The 16,752-nt window shown below is 38.1% G+C and overlaps 1 protein-coding gene across 1 annotated transcript in view; it reads left to right on the top strand.

Moving 5' to 3' along the window:
- Positions 1 to 16,752, top strand: part of LOC150077870 (kinesin-like protein KIF11) — a 257,452-nt gene that overhangs the window by 182,484 nt on the left and 58,216 nt on the right. The window contains exon 17 of the mRNA XM_090384389.1: positions 8,956 to 9,054. Coding sequence (XP_090240515.1) covers positions 8,956 to 9,054 — 99 coding nt within the window. The remainder of the gene's footprint in view (positions 1 to 8,955; positions 9,055 to 16,752) is intronic.

Below are 16,752 nucleotides of genomic sequence, written 5' to 3'. Positions count from 1 at the left end.
CAGGACTTTTGTGGAAACGAATGCCTAAAAAAAAGCTTCATATTGAAAGAAGCAAAAAAACATGTGTTTTAAAGCGGCGAAGGAACGGTTGACTTTATTGTTGGATGATAACGCTGCGGGGGATTTAAAATTAATACCCCTTTTAGTTTATTTAGAAGAGGGCCAAAGTTCAACCCAAAATCGACACATTTTTCATGATTAAATTCATCAATTAAAATCAATTTAGATCAATTAAATTCATGATTTTAATTGGAATTTTAAGTTTAATTTTGATACTTAAGTAGTTACCACATAATTATATACGTATGTAATGCAGAATATTTTCTATGTACAAATATTTGAATATTAAATATTTTGACCGACATTTGTGCATCTTTTCACTAGCGTTTATTATTGATTAGGAAATATCCTATGGCACCAACCGCAACGTACAAATACATATGTTACCTTATGGGAATGCGGAGCTCGCTTAGCGCGGATTCACTTAGCGTTCTGTTTTTCAGGAACGAATTATCAGCGTTCAGCGGGGGCCACCTGTATTCTCCTGCACTTTCTTATTCTGAGCATGGAGATGTAAAAATTTATGGGCATTATCTACATAAATTCATCTATATAAATTCTAATCTGTGGCTGTAAACAAGAAATTAACTGACCTAAAATCACTTAACCATTCCAAATCTCAGTAATTAATTTATTAGTTTACTTTATTTTAAGAAAAATTGTGTTTCTAATTAAAACATACTTGTATGGGAAATATGTTTTAAGTAGTAACATTTAAAATAAACATAAACCCTTTGACACATCACGTGCTGGAGCTTGTGAAAAGCTAACCTGAAATCAGATTTTTGTGAGATATGGAACAGTGAAAAGGAAAAGGGGGAAGAAAGTAATGGCTGCCAGAAAAGATGATGCCATTTACTTATAGTAGGTTATTTCACGCAGAAATTATCAACAGTCCCTTGCTTAATTTATCTTAGACTGCAGTATGGATGAATAAGTTGTTGCTGAACAAAGAACAAATATGGCTGCTGCTTTCTAGAATCATTATATAGGACAAGACACATTGGATTTATCATATATACAGATCACTGAAAACTATTAGAAGATGGAGAGATCTAGGTTCTGAGGCCCTGAGTGCCAAGCAATTTTGTGATCAAGTGTCTTTGCCAATAAATTTGTTCTTTCTCTTGAAGAAATAAAATGGTTTCCTTGTTTTCAGCATTACACTAACACTCAAATAATTTTCAGTAAAGAGAGCGCTTTACTAGATCAGGCAAATATGGAAGATGTGGAAAGGTCAGGGAATGACCACCGCATATCCCGGAGCAATATGGCCTTAGTTGCTAATGCTCCTAAAAACCAAACAACAAACAAACAAACAACAAACTAGATCAGGAAGGAAAGTAACTTTCTCTCTTCTCTTAGTTTCTCCTTTTTATTATTAACCTACTACTGCTTGGTTACAAAGGTGGCACAGCACCTGCCTCCAGGGGGAAAAGCTTTCCCTTCCAGGCCGAAATGGAGCAAACATTTCCTAAAGCCCAGAAATCCAATGGGTGCATAGTTTTCATCCCTTCAGGATGAAAACAATCAGAGTAATTTTGTTGCAGCTAAACATTAAAAAACTGACATAGACAAAATCTGAACTCCAACCTTCCTTATTATCCACTCAACTCAAGAAAACTCTTGACACTTCTAGTGCAAAATTGCCTAGAAAGCATAATAGGTGCCCCAGAACAGTTTGTCATTTAAGATCGGAAGAGTTACTGGTTGAAGTTGCCACTGCATGGCAGTCTGAGCAACTACTAAAACTAAAAACTTTTGGTGGAACTTCTGTTACCATTTCATCACATTTCCATGCACATGTCAAGAGGTATCATAACTGAATGGGACCTCATCAACATATCAGATGAAGAGCTCAAACAAGAACTGCAAGATCAAGGAGTCATCAATGTTAGATGAATTATGACAAAGAAAGATGGCATACTAGTTCCCACTTGGAACATAATACTTATTTTTGACAACCCCTAACCACCAACAATAATCCAAGCAGATTATATTAACTGCCATGTTAAAGCCTAAATTCCAAACCCCTTACGCTGCAACAAGTGCCAGAAGTTTGAACACTCACAGACAGTCTACAGAGGAGCAGCTGTCTGTGCCACATGTGGATCCACTGAACACACTAATACTGATTGCACAGCCACAACATCCAGTTGTTGTAACTGCCTATGTTCAAGTAACCAAAAGACAAATATCAATTGCACCCCAAACAGAGATAATCATATGACCAAGCAAAGAGTGGACAAGGTCAGTATTGCCCACCATACCAATAAACCAAACAACAAGCAAATGAAGTAAGGCTATAAATATGCCGATTACTTTACAGTCAGATGTCACTCCACAACAAAATACTATAGTACTACTACTTCTGATGCAAACTAAACAGACTGCATAGACTTAGAAGATAGCTCATACCAAAATGAGCAAGTACTAGAACTATTCACTGATGAGGAGATGGATACAGGGAAAACATACTTTCCAAAGAAGGGAAAAGATAAATTTGAGCATAACAAACCTTTGGCCCCTCAAAAACAAATTGAAGCTGCCACTGAACCCAAATAATGCTTGCATTTTTGCAGTGGAACTGTAAAGGATGTAGTAATTTAAATAACATCCAATACCTTCTCTCACAATATGATCCCATCGCTTTCTGCCTACAGAAAACCAATCTAACCTCTCATATAAATGTCTTCCTCTGGAACTACATAATTCATTGGCAAGATCATGTTGCACACAACCCCAGCAAAATGACACGTGGAGCTTTGATAATGAACTCTCAGATACCCTCAAATCAACATTACCAACCAATTGTCAATCAACTCTGCCCTGGAGAGATTGTGCAGGGCTCGTGGGTTAGAATTTTTCTCACCGTGTTATGTGTTTGTTAACAGGAGAGATTGCTTCTACAGGGATGGGATACACTTAAGTAGAAAGGATGCAAGAATATTTGCTGATGCTGTCGAGGCAATGTTAAGTGGGTCAGAATTCCCCCAAGCTAGCAGTTTTCTGCTAGCTTGGGGGGGGGGATTCGCAGACTAATAGGTTAACAGTATCTGCAGGCAGAAGTGGAAATGATTCTTGCACTGCATCTATTGGAATGAGCAGCAGCCCAGAAAGCCAGTTACTGGGGATTTCAGGAACTGCTGGGAGTTATAAAACAAGTAAATACATGGGCTGTGTTAGAGTAACTAAGAATAAGAACAGGTGCATGTATACTTGCATGTACACCAATGTTAGGAGTACAGTAAACAAATTTGATGAATTTGAAGTTTTGGTTAAGACATCCAAGTTGGATATTGTTGGGATATCAGAGGCTTGGTGCCACTCAGATATAAGGGATGCAGAATTGGAATTTGGGGAGTACGATGTGTACAGAAAGGATAGACAGGATAGGAAGGGAGGATGGGTTACGCTGTTAGTTAAGAAACACAAAATCTAAGGAAGTACATCCAGTTGACACAGATGGACAGTGCAATGTTGAGTCAGTTTGGTGTGACATTAGAACTGGAAAAGCAAAAATGAGGGTAGGAGTTTGTTATAGGCCTAATGACTCTAATGAGACAATGAACAATTATACAGAGAAATGGAGTAGGCCAATAAATCAAAGTGTCTTATAATGGGTGATTTTAACTTCACATATATAGACTGGAACATGTAGATTGGTCACTCGCACACTAGCAAGGCTTTTTTGAATTTATTTATTGATTGTTTTCTACAGCAGCATGTTAGAGGGGCAACAAGAGGGAGTAACACTCTTGATCTGATTATATCAGCAACAATTATTCATGCATTAAGAATTTACAGATAAAGGAACCACTAGGTAGCAGAGATCAGTGTACTGATGTGAGATTTACTTAAAGAGAAGGGTTTTTGCTTTCGTAAAGGCGACTGTAGTGGTCTCAGAGATTTTTAGGTTCTATTCAGTGGGACCAACTGATGATGTTACCAACAGCAATTCTAAATGGAAACATTCAAGGAAATAATCTTTGAAGCTACTAGGCTTTTTGTTTCAACTAAGGAATACCGCTCTAGGTTCAAGCCCAAATGGATGTCAGAAGAACTAATGAGACTCGTGGCTGGGAAGAAAAATGCATGGGATGCACATAAATTGTTAGACGAAACAGAAACCTATGGTAGATGCAAGCGAAGGCAGTTTATGAAAAATCTTTGGCAAAGGCCGCAAAGACTTCTTTACTTATATCAACTCTAAAAGGAAGGGGATGAATCATATTGGTCCACTTGATATCAATGGTTTGGCTGAAGATGATCATTCTCAGATAGCTGCCAAACTAAATGAGTATTTTGCATCTACATGCATGTTTTGCATGTTTATCAAACTCTAACAGGTAGTTAAATGATGTTGTAATAACTGAGAGCAGAGGTGGAGGAGAAATTGTTGAAGTTAAACATAAGAAAAACACCTGGGGTTTATGGGATCTATCCAGTTGTATTAAAGGAGGCAGCAAAGGAAGTAAGCAAACCCTTAACCATGATTATGAGAGCATCCTTGGACTCGAGGAAAGTCCCCATGGACTGGAGATGTGCAATCGTATCTCTCATTCACAAAGGGGGGATCAAAGGGTGATACAAGTAATTACAGACCTGTTAGTGTGACTAATGGAGTGTTCTAGGGAAAATAATGGAGTCACTGGTTAAAGAAGCATTGCAGGATCATTTAGACAAGACAGCAGTAATAATTCAGACACAGCATGGGTTTGTGAAAGGGAAGCCTTCTCTGACAAATTTGATTGGATACTGTGATGTGGTCACAAAGGAACTGGATGAAAAAAATAATTTTGATATCATATACTTGGATTTCAGGAAAGCTTTTGATATTGTTGCACATGGAAGACTACTGCACAAATTGGAGCAGTATGGCCTTAAGGGCAAGTTCCTACAATGGATAAAAGGATGGTTGAATGGGAGAATACAGAAAGTGGTTCTCAATGATATTGATGAAGGTATATCAAGCTTAATGTCAAAGTTTGCAGATGATACAAATGTTGGCAGTCTTGTTAATAACAGAAATGACAGTGCTGCTGCAAAAAGATCTAAAAGTTGCGTAGATGGGCTGAGAAGTGGCAACTGAAGTTTAACATTGTACATTTATGGGTACATAAAGTTAGTACATTTCTCAGTAACCCCAGAGAAATGTACCAACTATGTGGTATTACACTCAGGGTAGTGAAGAATGAAAGAGACCTTGAGGTAATTGTGCAGTCAGATATGAAGTTTTCTGAGCAGTGCAGGCAGGCTGCCAGAGTAGGTCACGGGGTCTTGTCAATGATATACAGGAATTTTGCGAGCAGGGATAAAGAGGTGATTATCCCCTTGTATAAGGCAATGGTCAGACTACACCTTGAGTACTGCGTACAGGTCTGGAAGCCTCATTTTAGGAAGGATGTAGAGTTGCTAGAATTAGTACAGAGAAGGGCAAAGGGGTGCTCTTATGAAGAAGGGCTTAAGTTCTGCAAATTGCAGCTTCTGGAGACTAGGCACCTGTGAGGCGATCTGATTGAGTTGTATAAGGCATTGAATGGATTGAGCAGGCTTAATGCTGATGGGATTCTTCCTCTTGCTCTAGATTCAAACTGAGGAAAGCCAGTTGTAGAATAGATGTGCAGAAGTTTGTTTTTAGCCAGCTGATTGCTGGAACAAACTTCCATCTGTTGTTGTGGAAGTTTAATAGCTTAAATAAATTCAAGGCAGAACTAGACAAAACTTTGGAATGAATTGATCAGTGAAATGGTTTTGTTTTGTTTTTTTTTTTTTGGCTGATGCTGTATAAGCTTGCTTTCTTGCATCATGTGCTTCTGCTAATGCTAACCTATTGCACTCACCCGCTGTATGATCAAGGTCATGGAAAAAAGTGATCAGTGCCCACCTAACCTGGTTTCTATTTCAAAATAACCTTCTTAATCCAGTGTAGTGCAGTTTGTGTGAAGACAGGTCTGCGAAGATCAGTTCAGAAATAAACATTGTAATGCCTTTATACGAAAAAAACTTTGTCATGGAACAAATAGGGCCATTTGAATAGCCTGGAGATATGGCATAATGCAAAACCTATATGATCCGGGACTATGCAGACACCTGCCACAGTTTATCAGAAACTTCCTACATAACTGCTTGTTCCAAGCTAAAGTCTACAATCAGTTATCTTCAAATTTTATCCAGGAAGAGGGGGGGTCCCACCTGGTTCAGTGCTAAGTGCCGCCCTATTCAACATAATAATGAATTCAATACACAGGACCTACTGCAAACAGTATTCACTACCCTGTATTCCCTTCAGTATCTCCTGCCATTCACCTATTATGCAAATGGTAGAAAGACAGTTGCAAGGTGCCATCAACAAAGTTGTTAAATGGTTCCAAAACAATGGTTTTTGCCTCTCACCCCCAAAACACTGTCAGGATACAATTTTGCAGGAAGCATAGCCTACAACCAGACCCAGAACTTCACCTAGAAAATCAAATCATCCCAGTGGTTCCTAGTGTCTGCTTTCTTGGTGTTTTTGACCAAAAACTTACCTTCCTTGAACATACAAAAGCACTCGGAATTACTTGTCTTAAGCTAAACATCTTAACAGTACTATCAGGCACAACATGGTGAAACAACCATTACACACTACTGCATTTGTACCGTGCATTAATATGGTCACATCTAGACTAGAGCTCTGCTAGACCAAGTACTTTACATTGGCTTGATTCTTGCACTAGATGTATACTGTCCGACATGTACTCATTGATTGCCCCAAATACAATAGTGATCGACAAACTGTTTACCTCATTTCCCACAACAAACACTTCTTTCAGTATTGCTGACCTCCTAGCAGATATGCCACAAATGGCCAAAAATGTTTTTACTTTTCTGTAACCAATACAATTTTACAATGCCGTATAAACTTGAACGACATTTATATAGATAAAACTATATATTTAACATTACCATAATTATGCACATTATGGCCTTGTTGCCCTTGTGCCGTAAAGCCTGTGAACAAACAACATCTAGATTCTGAAAGTAATTAAGATTGGTTATAGATCTAGATCTGCAACTAATTAAGAATCTTACATTCAATGATTAAAGTGTTACGTAAATTACTTTTCCGTGTATCTAATCAAGAAGAATTGATAAGCTTGTGTCTCTCAGCCAAGGCATTCAGCTGCAATAAAGATGAGTATCTGATCTGAACGGTCACGCAGGCAAACTTGTTATAATTCTGGTGTTGGATTACCTGTTTTGTATCTTAAAAAAAAGAAAAGAAAAGAAAGCATTTAAGATTAATATGCATTTAGAAACTTCTGTTATTATCACCTTCTCACTTAGGCATCAGTTTTGACTTTAGAAGTTCATCATACTGCTCCAGATATACCTTTTTATACTCAAAATTGGATATGTTTCAACAGTTGGAATACTCTAAATACCAATAGGAGTGAAGATGCTGGTTCTTCAATTTTTAATACACCACTGGTGCACTGTAAGTATAACTGCTCAATGACAAATGATGTTACTTTTTAGAATGTTGTGTGCATGAAAAGACAATCTGTTAAAAAGACTCATTAGTACAATAGATTAACAGATCAAATTTGTTAAAAACAAATTATGCATTCTGCATGATTTGTTCTTAACATTATCCTGTTGGACTGAATTGTACAACTATTCTCAACTTATCAAGACACTTTCTGTCTCAGAAAGTGAAGCTCAGACATCTATTCCCACTTTTAATATTAACTCTAGTTCACTGACAACCTCCTGTGCAATAAGCCATGAGCATTAATGCTGCTGCATTGGTCTTGGTGCATTATAGCCTTAGTTGCTAATGCGCCAATAAAATTCAAACCAAACAAACAAGCTGCTGCATTAAATTAATTAATGTTATTGTTGTGGAGGACTTCCCTAACTAGTTAGAGCTCATTACATCATGTGACTCATTCTTCTGGATGCAAATCATTCCTCCGCCACCCTTTTCATATGGGTATGTCATTAAGAATGAAACAAGATATACATGTGGATAAGCTTAGTGAAAATCCTTTATATTGACAGCAGTAAAGAAATTTAGGCTCAGTTGAGGCAGGAAGGGATGCAGTCATGGAACAAGGAACTAGTTGTGGAAATATAGGACAGACACTGTTTACATGGACTTGGCACATCATGGCCTTAGTCGCCCATGCACCATCAAAACCAAACCAGACACTGTTTACTACTTATGTTAAGATATAACATATGAGAATACAAATGATTAAAACCAGTTTTCTTTGAAAATATTTAAAATTTTAACAGTTAACTACAGAGTTTATTTTATTTATTTCTTCCAATCCAATGTTGAATTTTTTCCTAAAAAAAAAAAAAAAAGTGCCAGAGATTTGATCTAAAGCAAAGAATAAAAATTTATTCAATTTCTAAGACTTTTGTACTGATTAACTAAGGAAGAAATTTTATACATAAATTAAGCTACAATTAAATAGAAATTATGTAATTAAATAAAAACATTAATTCATTTATTTGCAAAGAGACTAACAAAACAATTTATGCCACTTAGAGAATAAGCGCAATGAATATGTATAAAGTCACTTAAAACTACTATAAATTATAATATTTAATTAATAGTATTAAACAATCCACTATTGCAAGAAAGCATAAAAGCAAGGGTTATCTTGTATTTACACCAGTCACTGTAATGCTGTGTTTTGTTTTTATTCATAATTGACTTATTGTCAAGAATCATTACTGTGATTGGATTGAAAGACCATTTAAGTAAAATGCTACATATTGTCCAAATATAGTAACAGATAATACTTTATTCCCTTATTTTTAAAATCTAAGTCCTTTTGGAAAAGGAGGGAGGGAACAACTTTTTATGCTCTAACATCTTTGTTTGCTTCTGTTTTTCAGGAATGGAAAAATGATATAATTTCAATTATCAAGATAATATCATCTTTAAAGCAGAAACTTGAAAATCATGACAAACAGATGATCACCAGTATTTCTGAGGTACATACATTCTAATAAATAATAATTTCTAATATCACTAACAATAATAATGATGAAAAGCTACAAAAATAATGACTACTTGAAACTCTGAAGTAAATGTTCAGAAATTTTCTTGTTGGTTTAATATGAATTTCTGTGGAATGCTAAATTCCTTGTGCAGTCCCAACATACCATCTAGGGAACATTGTGTACACTTGAAAAAGTGTTTTGGTGATAGTATTTGGATACTAGTTGTGGTTATGCCTTGGTAGTAGTAGTGGTGGTGGTTGGTTTTCCTGCAAAATCAAGTGTCAAGACTTCAAATCTCTCTCCCTCTCCCCCCCCCCATCCGTGTGCGCGCGCTAGTGTACTGCAAGTACTCATTCCATGCTAAGGAGCGTGAGTGAGATCTTTTTTAGTTAATTTTTTGGATTGTTTTTAAGCTAATGTAATATGTACATACAGTAAAATGTAAAAATACAGTTGAACCTCTATATAACAAAATCAATTGTTCACTTGAAAAAGTTCGTTAAACAGAAATTTCATTATAAAGAAATAGGACCTTTTCAACAACGAAAAATACTATAATTCAACATTCAGAAATATAGCAAAAGATGGGAAATAAATGGGAATAAATAAATTTTCTAATATTTTAAAACAATTAATTTATTAACTCATACATATTAAGAAATAACTACTTACAAGATGTGCACAATATTCAAGGGGGAGTATCAAAAAGTTCGTATACCCTTACCTAGAAATAATAGCCCTAGAAATGTGAAACTTCACACGAACTTTAATCCTTTCTATGTACTCTCCATGTATAGTAACACGTTTCTCCCATCTATGGATCAATTTAATGCCTTGATTATAGAAGTCAGCACTTTTTGCCTGAAACCACGATTTCACTTCATTGATGACTTCCTGAGACAAATCAAAGTCTCATGCAATGGTTTCGTCAATGCATTGGTTTCTTCATTACTCGAAACAAGAAGTCTGATGGTGCTAGGTCAGGAAAATAGGGTGGGTGCTGCAGTAGTTCGAAGCCACACGCAAATTGACATTACATTCGACATTGCTTCTGCAAAGGCGTCAGCAATCTTGGAACCCATTGTGTGGAGACCTTAGACATGGGCAGATGGTCATGTAAAATACTGTGGGCAGACCTATAACTAATTCCCACTGCATTTGCAATGAAATGAATTGTCACGTGTCTGTCACTCAGCACCAGCTGCTCAACCTTTGTAACCGTCTCACTGTCTGTGAGTATGTGTGTTGATGGCCTTCCTACGCTTGTACAACTGCACTATAGAATGGACAATTTTGCCCATACACAGCTTTCATTTCTTCATCAAATTTCCTGAGCTTTCTTGCCCTGTAAATGCAGGAACTTGATCACTGCTCGATACTCCACTTTGTCAGACATAGCATCCTTCCTCAGATTTCAGGTGCCACCTCTGGTGTATGATCACCTACAGGAATGAAATTTCATGTATTAGTTATTGAATATGTAAACAACAACTTATATTTAAAACGGCATCTTCCTACTGATGTTTTATCTAGGTCAGTGTACTAACTTTTTGATACCCCTCATATTAGTACACTTTTAATAATTATTTCGTAAAATATTTGGTTATTTTTTGTTGTACACTGGATTTTGCTGTACATTGTTCATAAAAATGTTCACATTTCTTTAAACACTCAAATATATTTTCTGGCACATTTTCTTCACCCTGAAGGCCTCTACACAAGGTTTCAAATTCTGCCAACATTTCATGTTTGGCAGGTTTAATATTGCCCTCATTTTCATCTAACTTGTTGATGTTGTCGCTAGTTCTTTGAATACTCCAAAATGTTGGAGTTGCTTGGATATTCAGCTACTGTGACAACATTATCAACTCCTAAAAATTCATAAACAACAATTTCTCCACTGATCAAACCTTTCGCTTGGAGTTCTTCCAAAGATTGCTCAAAATCTTGTAGTTCATCACTGTTAATTGGCAGTTTTAGCAATTGCAAAACAATTCTTAATCATTGTTTCTGTCACATCTTGACTCCACACCATTTGCAGATGTGATATGCACATCTACAAATTTATAACAGAATCTGTAGGTTGGTTGGTTTCTATTTTCAGTATGCGCCTTCAGTAGTGTATTTTGAAATTCTTGATAATGCCTTGGTCCATTGACTGCAGTTTAGATGAGGTATTTGGAGGGAAGAAAACAAGCTTCACACTTGTAAGTTTCAAAATTACTGAGTGAAGGTGGGCAGGGCAGTTGTCCGCAATCAACACGATTTTTATGTTTTCTTTCGTCATCCTTCTCTTGAAATTTAAAAGCCACTGTTCAAAAATTTCACTTGTCATCCGAGATTTTTTTTTTTTTTTTTTTTTTTGTTGTTGTTGTTTTAGTCCAACAAATTTAGATGTTTCAAATGGATAAATGACTTAATCCATTTGAAACATCTGAGTTGTTTACTTTTGCCTATTACCTAAAGCTTCAGTTTTTCATTACCAGAATTATTCTTGGTTAGTGCATCAACCAAAACTGTAATTCTCTCTTTACTGTTTTTACCACCTACACATTTATCACCTTTTAAAGTCAGTGTCATTGTCTTGTTCGGCAACCATCAAAAATAGACCTGTTTCATCAACGTTGAATATGTCTTTGGGCTCATAGTCTCCCCCATAATTTTTTTCAAAACTGTTTCTTTCCAATGGTACAGTCTTCTTTGATTACAACTCCACTTTCATCAAAAATAACTTTTCAAGTGAGCCATGGCACTTTTTAAATTTGTCCAGCCAACAAGGACTGGCTTGGAATGTTTTATACCCCAGAACACGTGTACTTCATAGCCTTTTCTTTTATTAATGGCCCTGATATTGGCATGTTTTGGTCTCGAATCAACTTTACCCGCTTAAAAACAGCTTCATCTGCGTCTTCATACAAGCATAATTTTGCATGCTTTCAAATTGTTCCATTTCCTCAAGACAATTTGAGAATCGAAACAGTTTTTCAGAATGGTTGACACACTACTGGCAGGCATACCACATTTTAAAGTGGTTTTTTTTTTTTTTTTTTTTAATGCCTCAATCTTTGCTATTAAGCACTTCCACTTTTTCCATTGTGCTCAAGGATTTTCTCTTAGACATTGTAAGGTTACTTGCACAGCAGCTAAAGCAAAACTAATTTACGGTCCACTTGTACCTACCATGTAAACAAAGACAGGTGAAATTTAGCGAAAATGTGGATGACTCATTTCTGCAAATCAATGGGTGAATTTCTGGGATAAAGGAAAATCACTCTCCTAATTCTCTCATAGGATGCTTTCAGTAGAAAACAGGTGAGACCAGAACCATTGTCTGCGTCGGGAATATGCCTTAATCTTTTCCAATGATTGTGGACACAGTAACTTCTCAGTACAGTAAAGACAATTATATAGGTTTTACTGGCACCACTAAATTGTGGAATGTTTTTGCTCTTAATTCGTGCTTTCTACAGCATCTGCTCTATTGCCTAAAGACCAGAGGTGCGAACAATGCATACCCAGGTCTCTCTAAATCAGTTAATTTTACGGAAATTTTCTTCATTATAAGGAAACTATTTTCAATGTAATGACCAGGGGGAAATCAAAAAAAATTCGCTATATGGAAGTTTGTTAAAGAGAGGTCCGACTGTCTTTATAAACAGGGTGTCTCAAAAATACACGGCATATCTTCAGGAATGAGTTCCTCGTATGTAGACAATAAAAATATTTTATATCAACATAGTTCCGGAAATGCTTGGTTTCCGAGTTTTGTAGGTCTGTTTATGACACTTAACTGTTCACATCACCTTATGGTAATTGTTCAAAATGTCCACCTTCTGCCTGAATACAGGCCTCACATTGACTTGCGAAGACAATGCCAAATTCCTGGCATGTTTCGTATTGTCTCACAACCTGTCACAATTCGATTGTGAAGAGTTTCCACATCAGCTACAGTTGGTGTTCTTGCAACACTCTCCAAATAGTCGAATGCTGAACAGCAGTTGCATGCCATTCTGCGTGTGCTGATTCCAGGAGTGGCATGCACAACATCCAAAATCTCCTCCTCTACTTCAGGAGTCGTAGATCTTGGTCGTCCTCTATCGGCAGCACGAGGTGTAAAGGTCCCGTGTTCACAAAGGCAGCGATGGATACCTTCAAACAATTTCCTGTCTGGACATCTTCGTTCTGGGAACCTTTCGCGGTACAAACAATGAGCCTCCAGAGCATTGCCTTCCGCCAAACCATACATAAAGTGCATATCTGCTTGATCCTGATTTGAGTACATGGTCGGAATGGAAAACCACCAGATTCTGTCAGTACCTTGTGATGAAGGAAATCACCTGCGGGAGATAGGACATTCTGGTTAATAACTCAGGAACCAAGAATTTCCGGGACTATGTTGATTTAAAATATTTTTATTGTCTACATATGAGGAACTCGTTCCTGAAGTTATGCCGTGTATTTTTGAGACAACCTGTGTTTGCTCTGGCACTCTGCCTAAATTAGTTAAATTAGGGGATACTTTGTGGTTAGTAGCAGTAGTGGCATGTGATGCAAGAAAGCAAGTGTATGAGCTTATGCAGCATCAGCCAAAAAAAAAAAAAAATTTACAAAACAAATCCGTCTAAATGTTTGTCCAGTTCCACCTTAAATTTATTTAACCTATCAACTTCCACAACGACGTGAAAGTTTGTTCCAGCAATTAACCACCCACTGGCTAAAGGCAAATTTCCGCACATCTATTCTATATCTGTCTTTCCTCAATTTGAATTTATGCCCTCTTAGGCTCATAATCTGAACAAGTGGAAGAATCCCATCAGAATTCAGCATGCTCAACCCATTCAAGGCCTTATACACCTCAATCAGATCACCTCACAGGTGCCTAGTCTCCAGCCACTGCAATTTGCAGAGCTTAAGCCTCTCTCTTGGTAAGAGGATCCCTTCATTCCCCTCACCAATCTTGTTGCCCTTCTCTGTACATGCTCAAGCAAATCTACATCCTTCCTAAAATGAGGCCTCCAGACCTGTACATAGTACTCAAGGCATGGCCTGATCATTGCCTTATACAGAGAGACATTTACCTGCTTTTCCCTGCTAGCAAAATTCCTATACAGGGTGATTCACTACCAGTGCGACAAACTTGCAGGAGGTGTAGGGGGGCACAAAGACGAATCGGAATCACAGCATTGCAGGGTCCGAAATGCCTTCATCATGCGGTAGAGAACGTTGAACGGGAGGTCGCGTGAACAGCGATCCCGCTGGAAGTCAGCATTTGCGTACCATTTCTGTTGAAGAAACCAAGTAGCAAAAGTCCTCCGGAGTGGATAATTCGCAGGCTCCAATGATTGGACTTGTTGCAGATGGTATGAACTCATTTGGTTTGTTGACAGTGTCCTCCATACAGTGGATTGGGAAATACCCAATTGTTGGCCTATCGCTCGAGTACTCGTACTCGGATTGCCTTCTGCAAGACATGGGACATTCTCCTCATTGTCTGGCGTCCTCGTCATTCGCTCTCGATTCATGGTACTTCTCTTGAAACAACCAGTCTCACGTAACCTTCTCTGCACACGTGCAAAAATCGTATGATGAGGAGCGTACCTGTGCAGGAAACGTTCCTGGTACAAGCGCAGAGCGGTGTGCCCGTTACAGTCCGCAGCTCCATACGCGAGGTGCATGTCGGCCAGTTCAACATTTGAATACTCGTCCATCCTACTGCCTCGGGAACCGGTTCGCAAATGCTGACTTCCAGCGTGATTGCTGTTCACGCGACCTCCCGTTCAACATCCACTACCGCATGATGAAGTCATTTCGGACCCTGCAATGCTATGTGATTCCGATTTGTCTTTGTGCCCACTACACCTCCTGCAAGTTTGTCGCACTGGTAGTGAATCGCCCTGTATAACATTGACAAAACCCCATGACCTGCCCTGGCAAGCCTGTCTGCATTGCTCAGAAAACTGGAGCACCACTACATTGTGGTGCTCCACAATGTAGTAAAAGTTGAGAAAAACTACTCAAGAGCACAAATGGTTTGTTGAAACTGGATATTTGGAGGAAGATTAATTTTTTTTTTTTTTTTATGTAAACCCCAAACACAAGAGGTATTAGAACCTATAGTTCTTAGTACCGTGCTTGGGTTGGAGGTTGAGAAGACGAAAGAAGATATTTGTTGACATTGGACTTGAACTTCTGTAGACTGTAATTTTCAGAAAATATGTAGGAAGGAAAGTTGTTCCAGAAAACGGCAGTTGAATGAATAAACGAGGAAGATGAAAAGTTGGTTCTGTGAATTTGAAGTTGGACAGTAAATGGATGTTGGCTGGTGGCGGCATGTGTTCGGCTGTTTTGAAAGAGAGAACGGGAATTATAGAAGCCAATTCAGAAGAACAGTGCCCATGGAAGTATCTGTAGAAGAGGCATGCAGCAGAAACAGTACGTCTATGAGACAGCGAGTGGAGAGACTCTGTTAGAGATGAATCATTAATTAACCTAACTGCCCTCTTTTGAATGGAATCAAGAAGCCTGAGAGAGGTTTTGGGGGCATCAGCCCAGATGTGTGAGCAATATTCCATGGCAGGGCGGATTTGCGATTTATACAGAGTGAGCAGCTGTTTGGAAGAAAAGTAACGCTGAGAGCAAAAGAGAAAATCAAGTTTATAGATGCAGAGGAAGCAATTTTTGTAATGTGCTTGTGCCAAGAGAGATTAGAAGTCAGGGTAATCCCCAAAAGAGATATATCATTTTGCCTAGAAATCGGAGTGTCACTAAAGATAAGCATAGGAGCAGAAGAATCCTTTTTGGGAGATATAAGACAAGACTGAGTTTTAGAAGGGTTGAAATCAACTAAGTTGTCTTTGCCCCACTGGAGAATTACCTGAAGATTGGCATTTAAGGGATTGGTAGCAGATTTTCGAGAATTACCTGAAGATTGGCATTTAAGGAATTGGTAGCAGATTTTCGAGAAGTTGAAGCTGATTGAGCAGGACAAGGTTTCTCAAAATGGAAAGTGGAATGCAATGTGCTATCATCGGCAAAACTATGGATATGATTTCCAATCAATGGAAGAAGGTCATTAATATACAAGAGGAAAAGAGTGGGGGAAAGAACTGAACCTTGGGGGGACACCGGCATTAGTGGAGAAGTTAGAAAACAGAGAGCCATCTGCTCTTCAGTCAGTTGATGCGGCACCCAGAGAGAACAAAGTTTCTTCACGTGCAAATGATTTTGCAGAATCGAACGAATTGCTGGTGCATTTAGGCGCAAAGTACCCTCTATCTGTTGGTAGGTCACTCGCCTGTTTTCGTCAAGCATTTTCCTCACAGCAGTAACGTTTTCCTCCGTAACTGACATTCGTGGCCTTCCCGGCCTCTCAGAATCCTCCAGAGTGAAATTTCCCCTTTTAAATTCTCTATACCACCTGAATATCGTTGTACAATGTGGACAATCATCATCTAGTGCAAGAGTCATTTCTACTAAGCACTGGTCTATGGTTAAACCACGCACGAAATTATACCGCAAAACTGTCCTTATCTCATTTCGTGACCACAATGCCATCGCAAGCACTTTACACTCTCACTACTAATGAATAACTGAGCCCATCGACTTGGCGCGGCGGCTACTATGCACGTATGAACATGTCTCAACATGCAGCAACAAGCAGCTTCCTGTGATTCATTGTTGCATCATATT

This window comes from Mastigoproctus giganteus, chromosome 11 (assembly GCF_048544385.1).
Source record: "Mastigoproctus giganteus isolate SK-2022 chromosome 11, ASM4854438v1, whole genome shotgun sequence".
In the NCBI taxonomy this organism is placed as follows: Eukaryota; Metazoa; Arthropoda; class Arachnida; order Uropygi; family Thelyphonidae; genus Mastigoproctus; species Mastigoproctus giganteus.
This window is presented reverse-complemented; position numbering and strand designations above follow the sequence as displayed.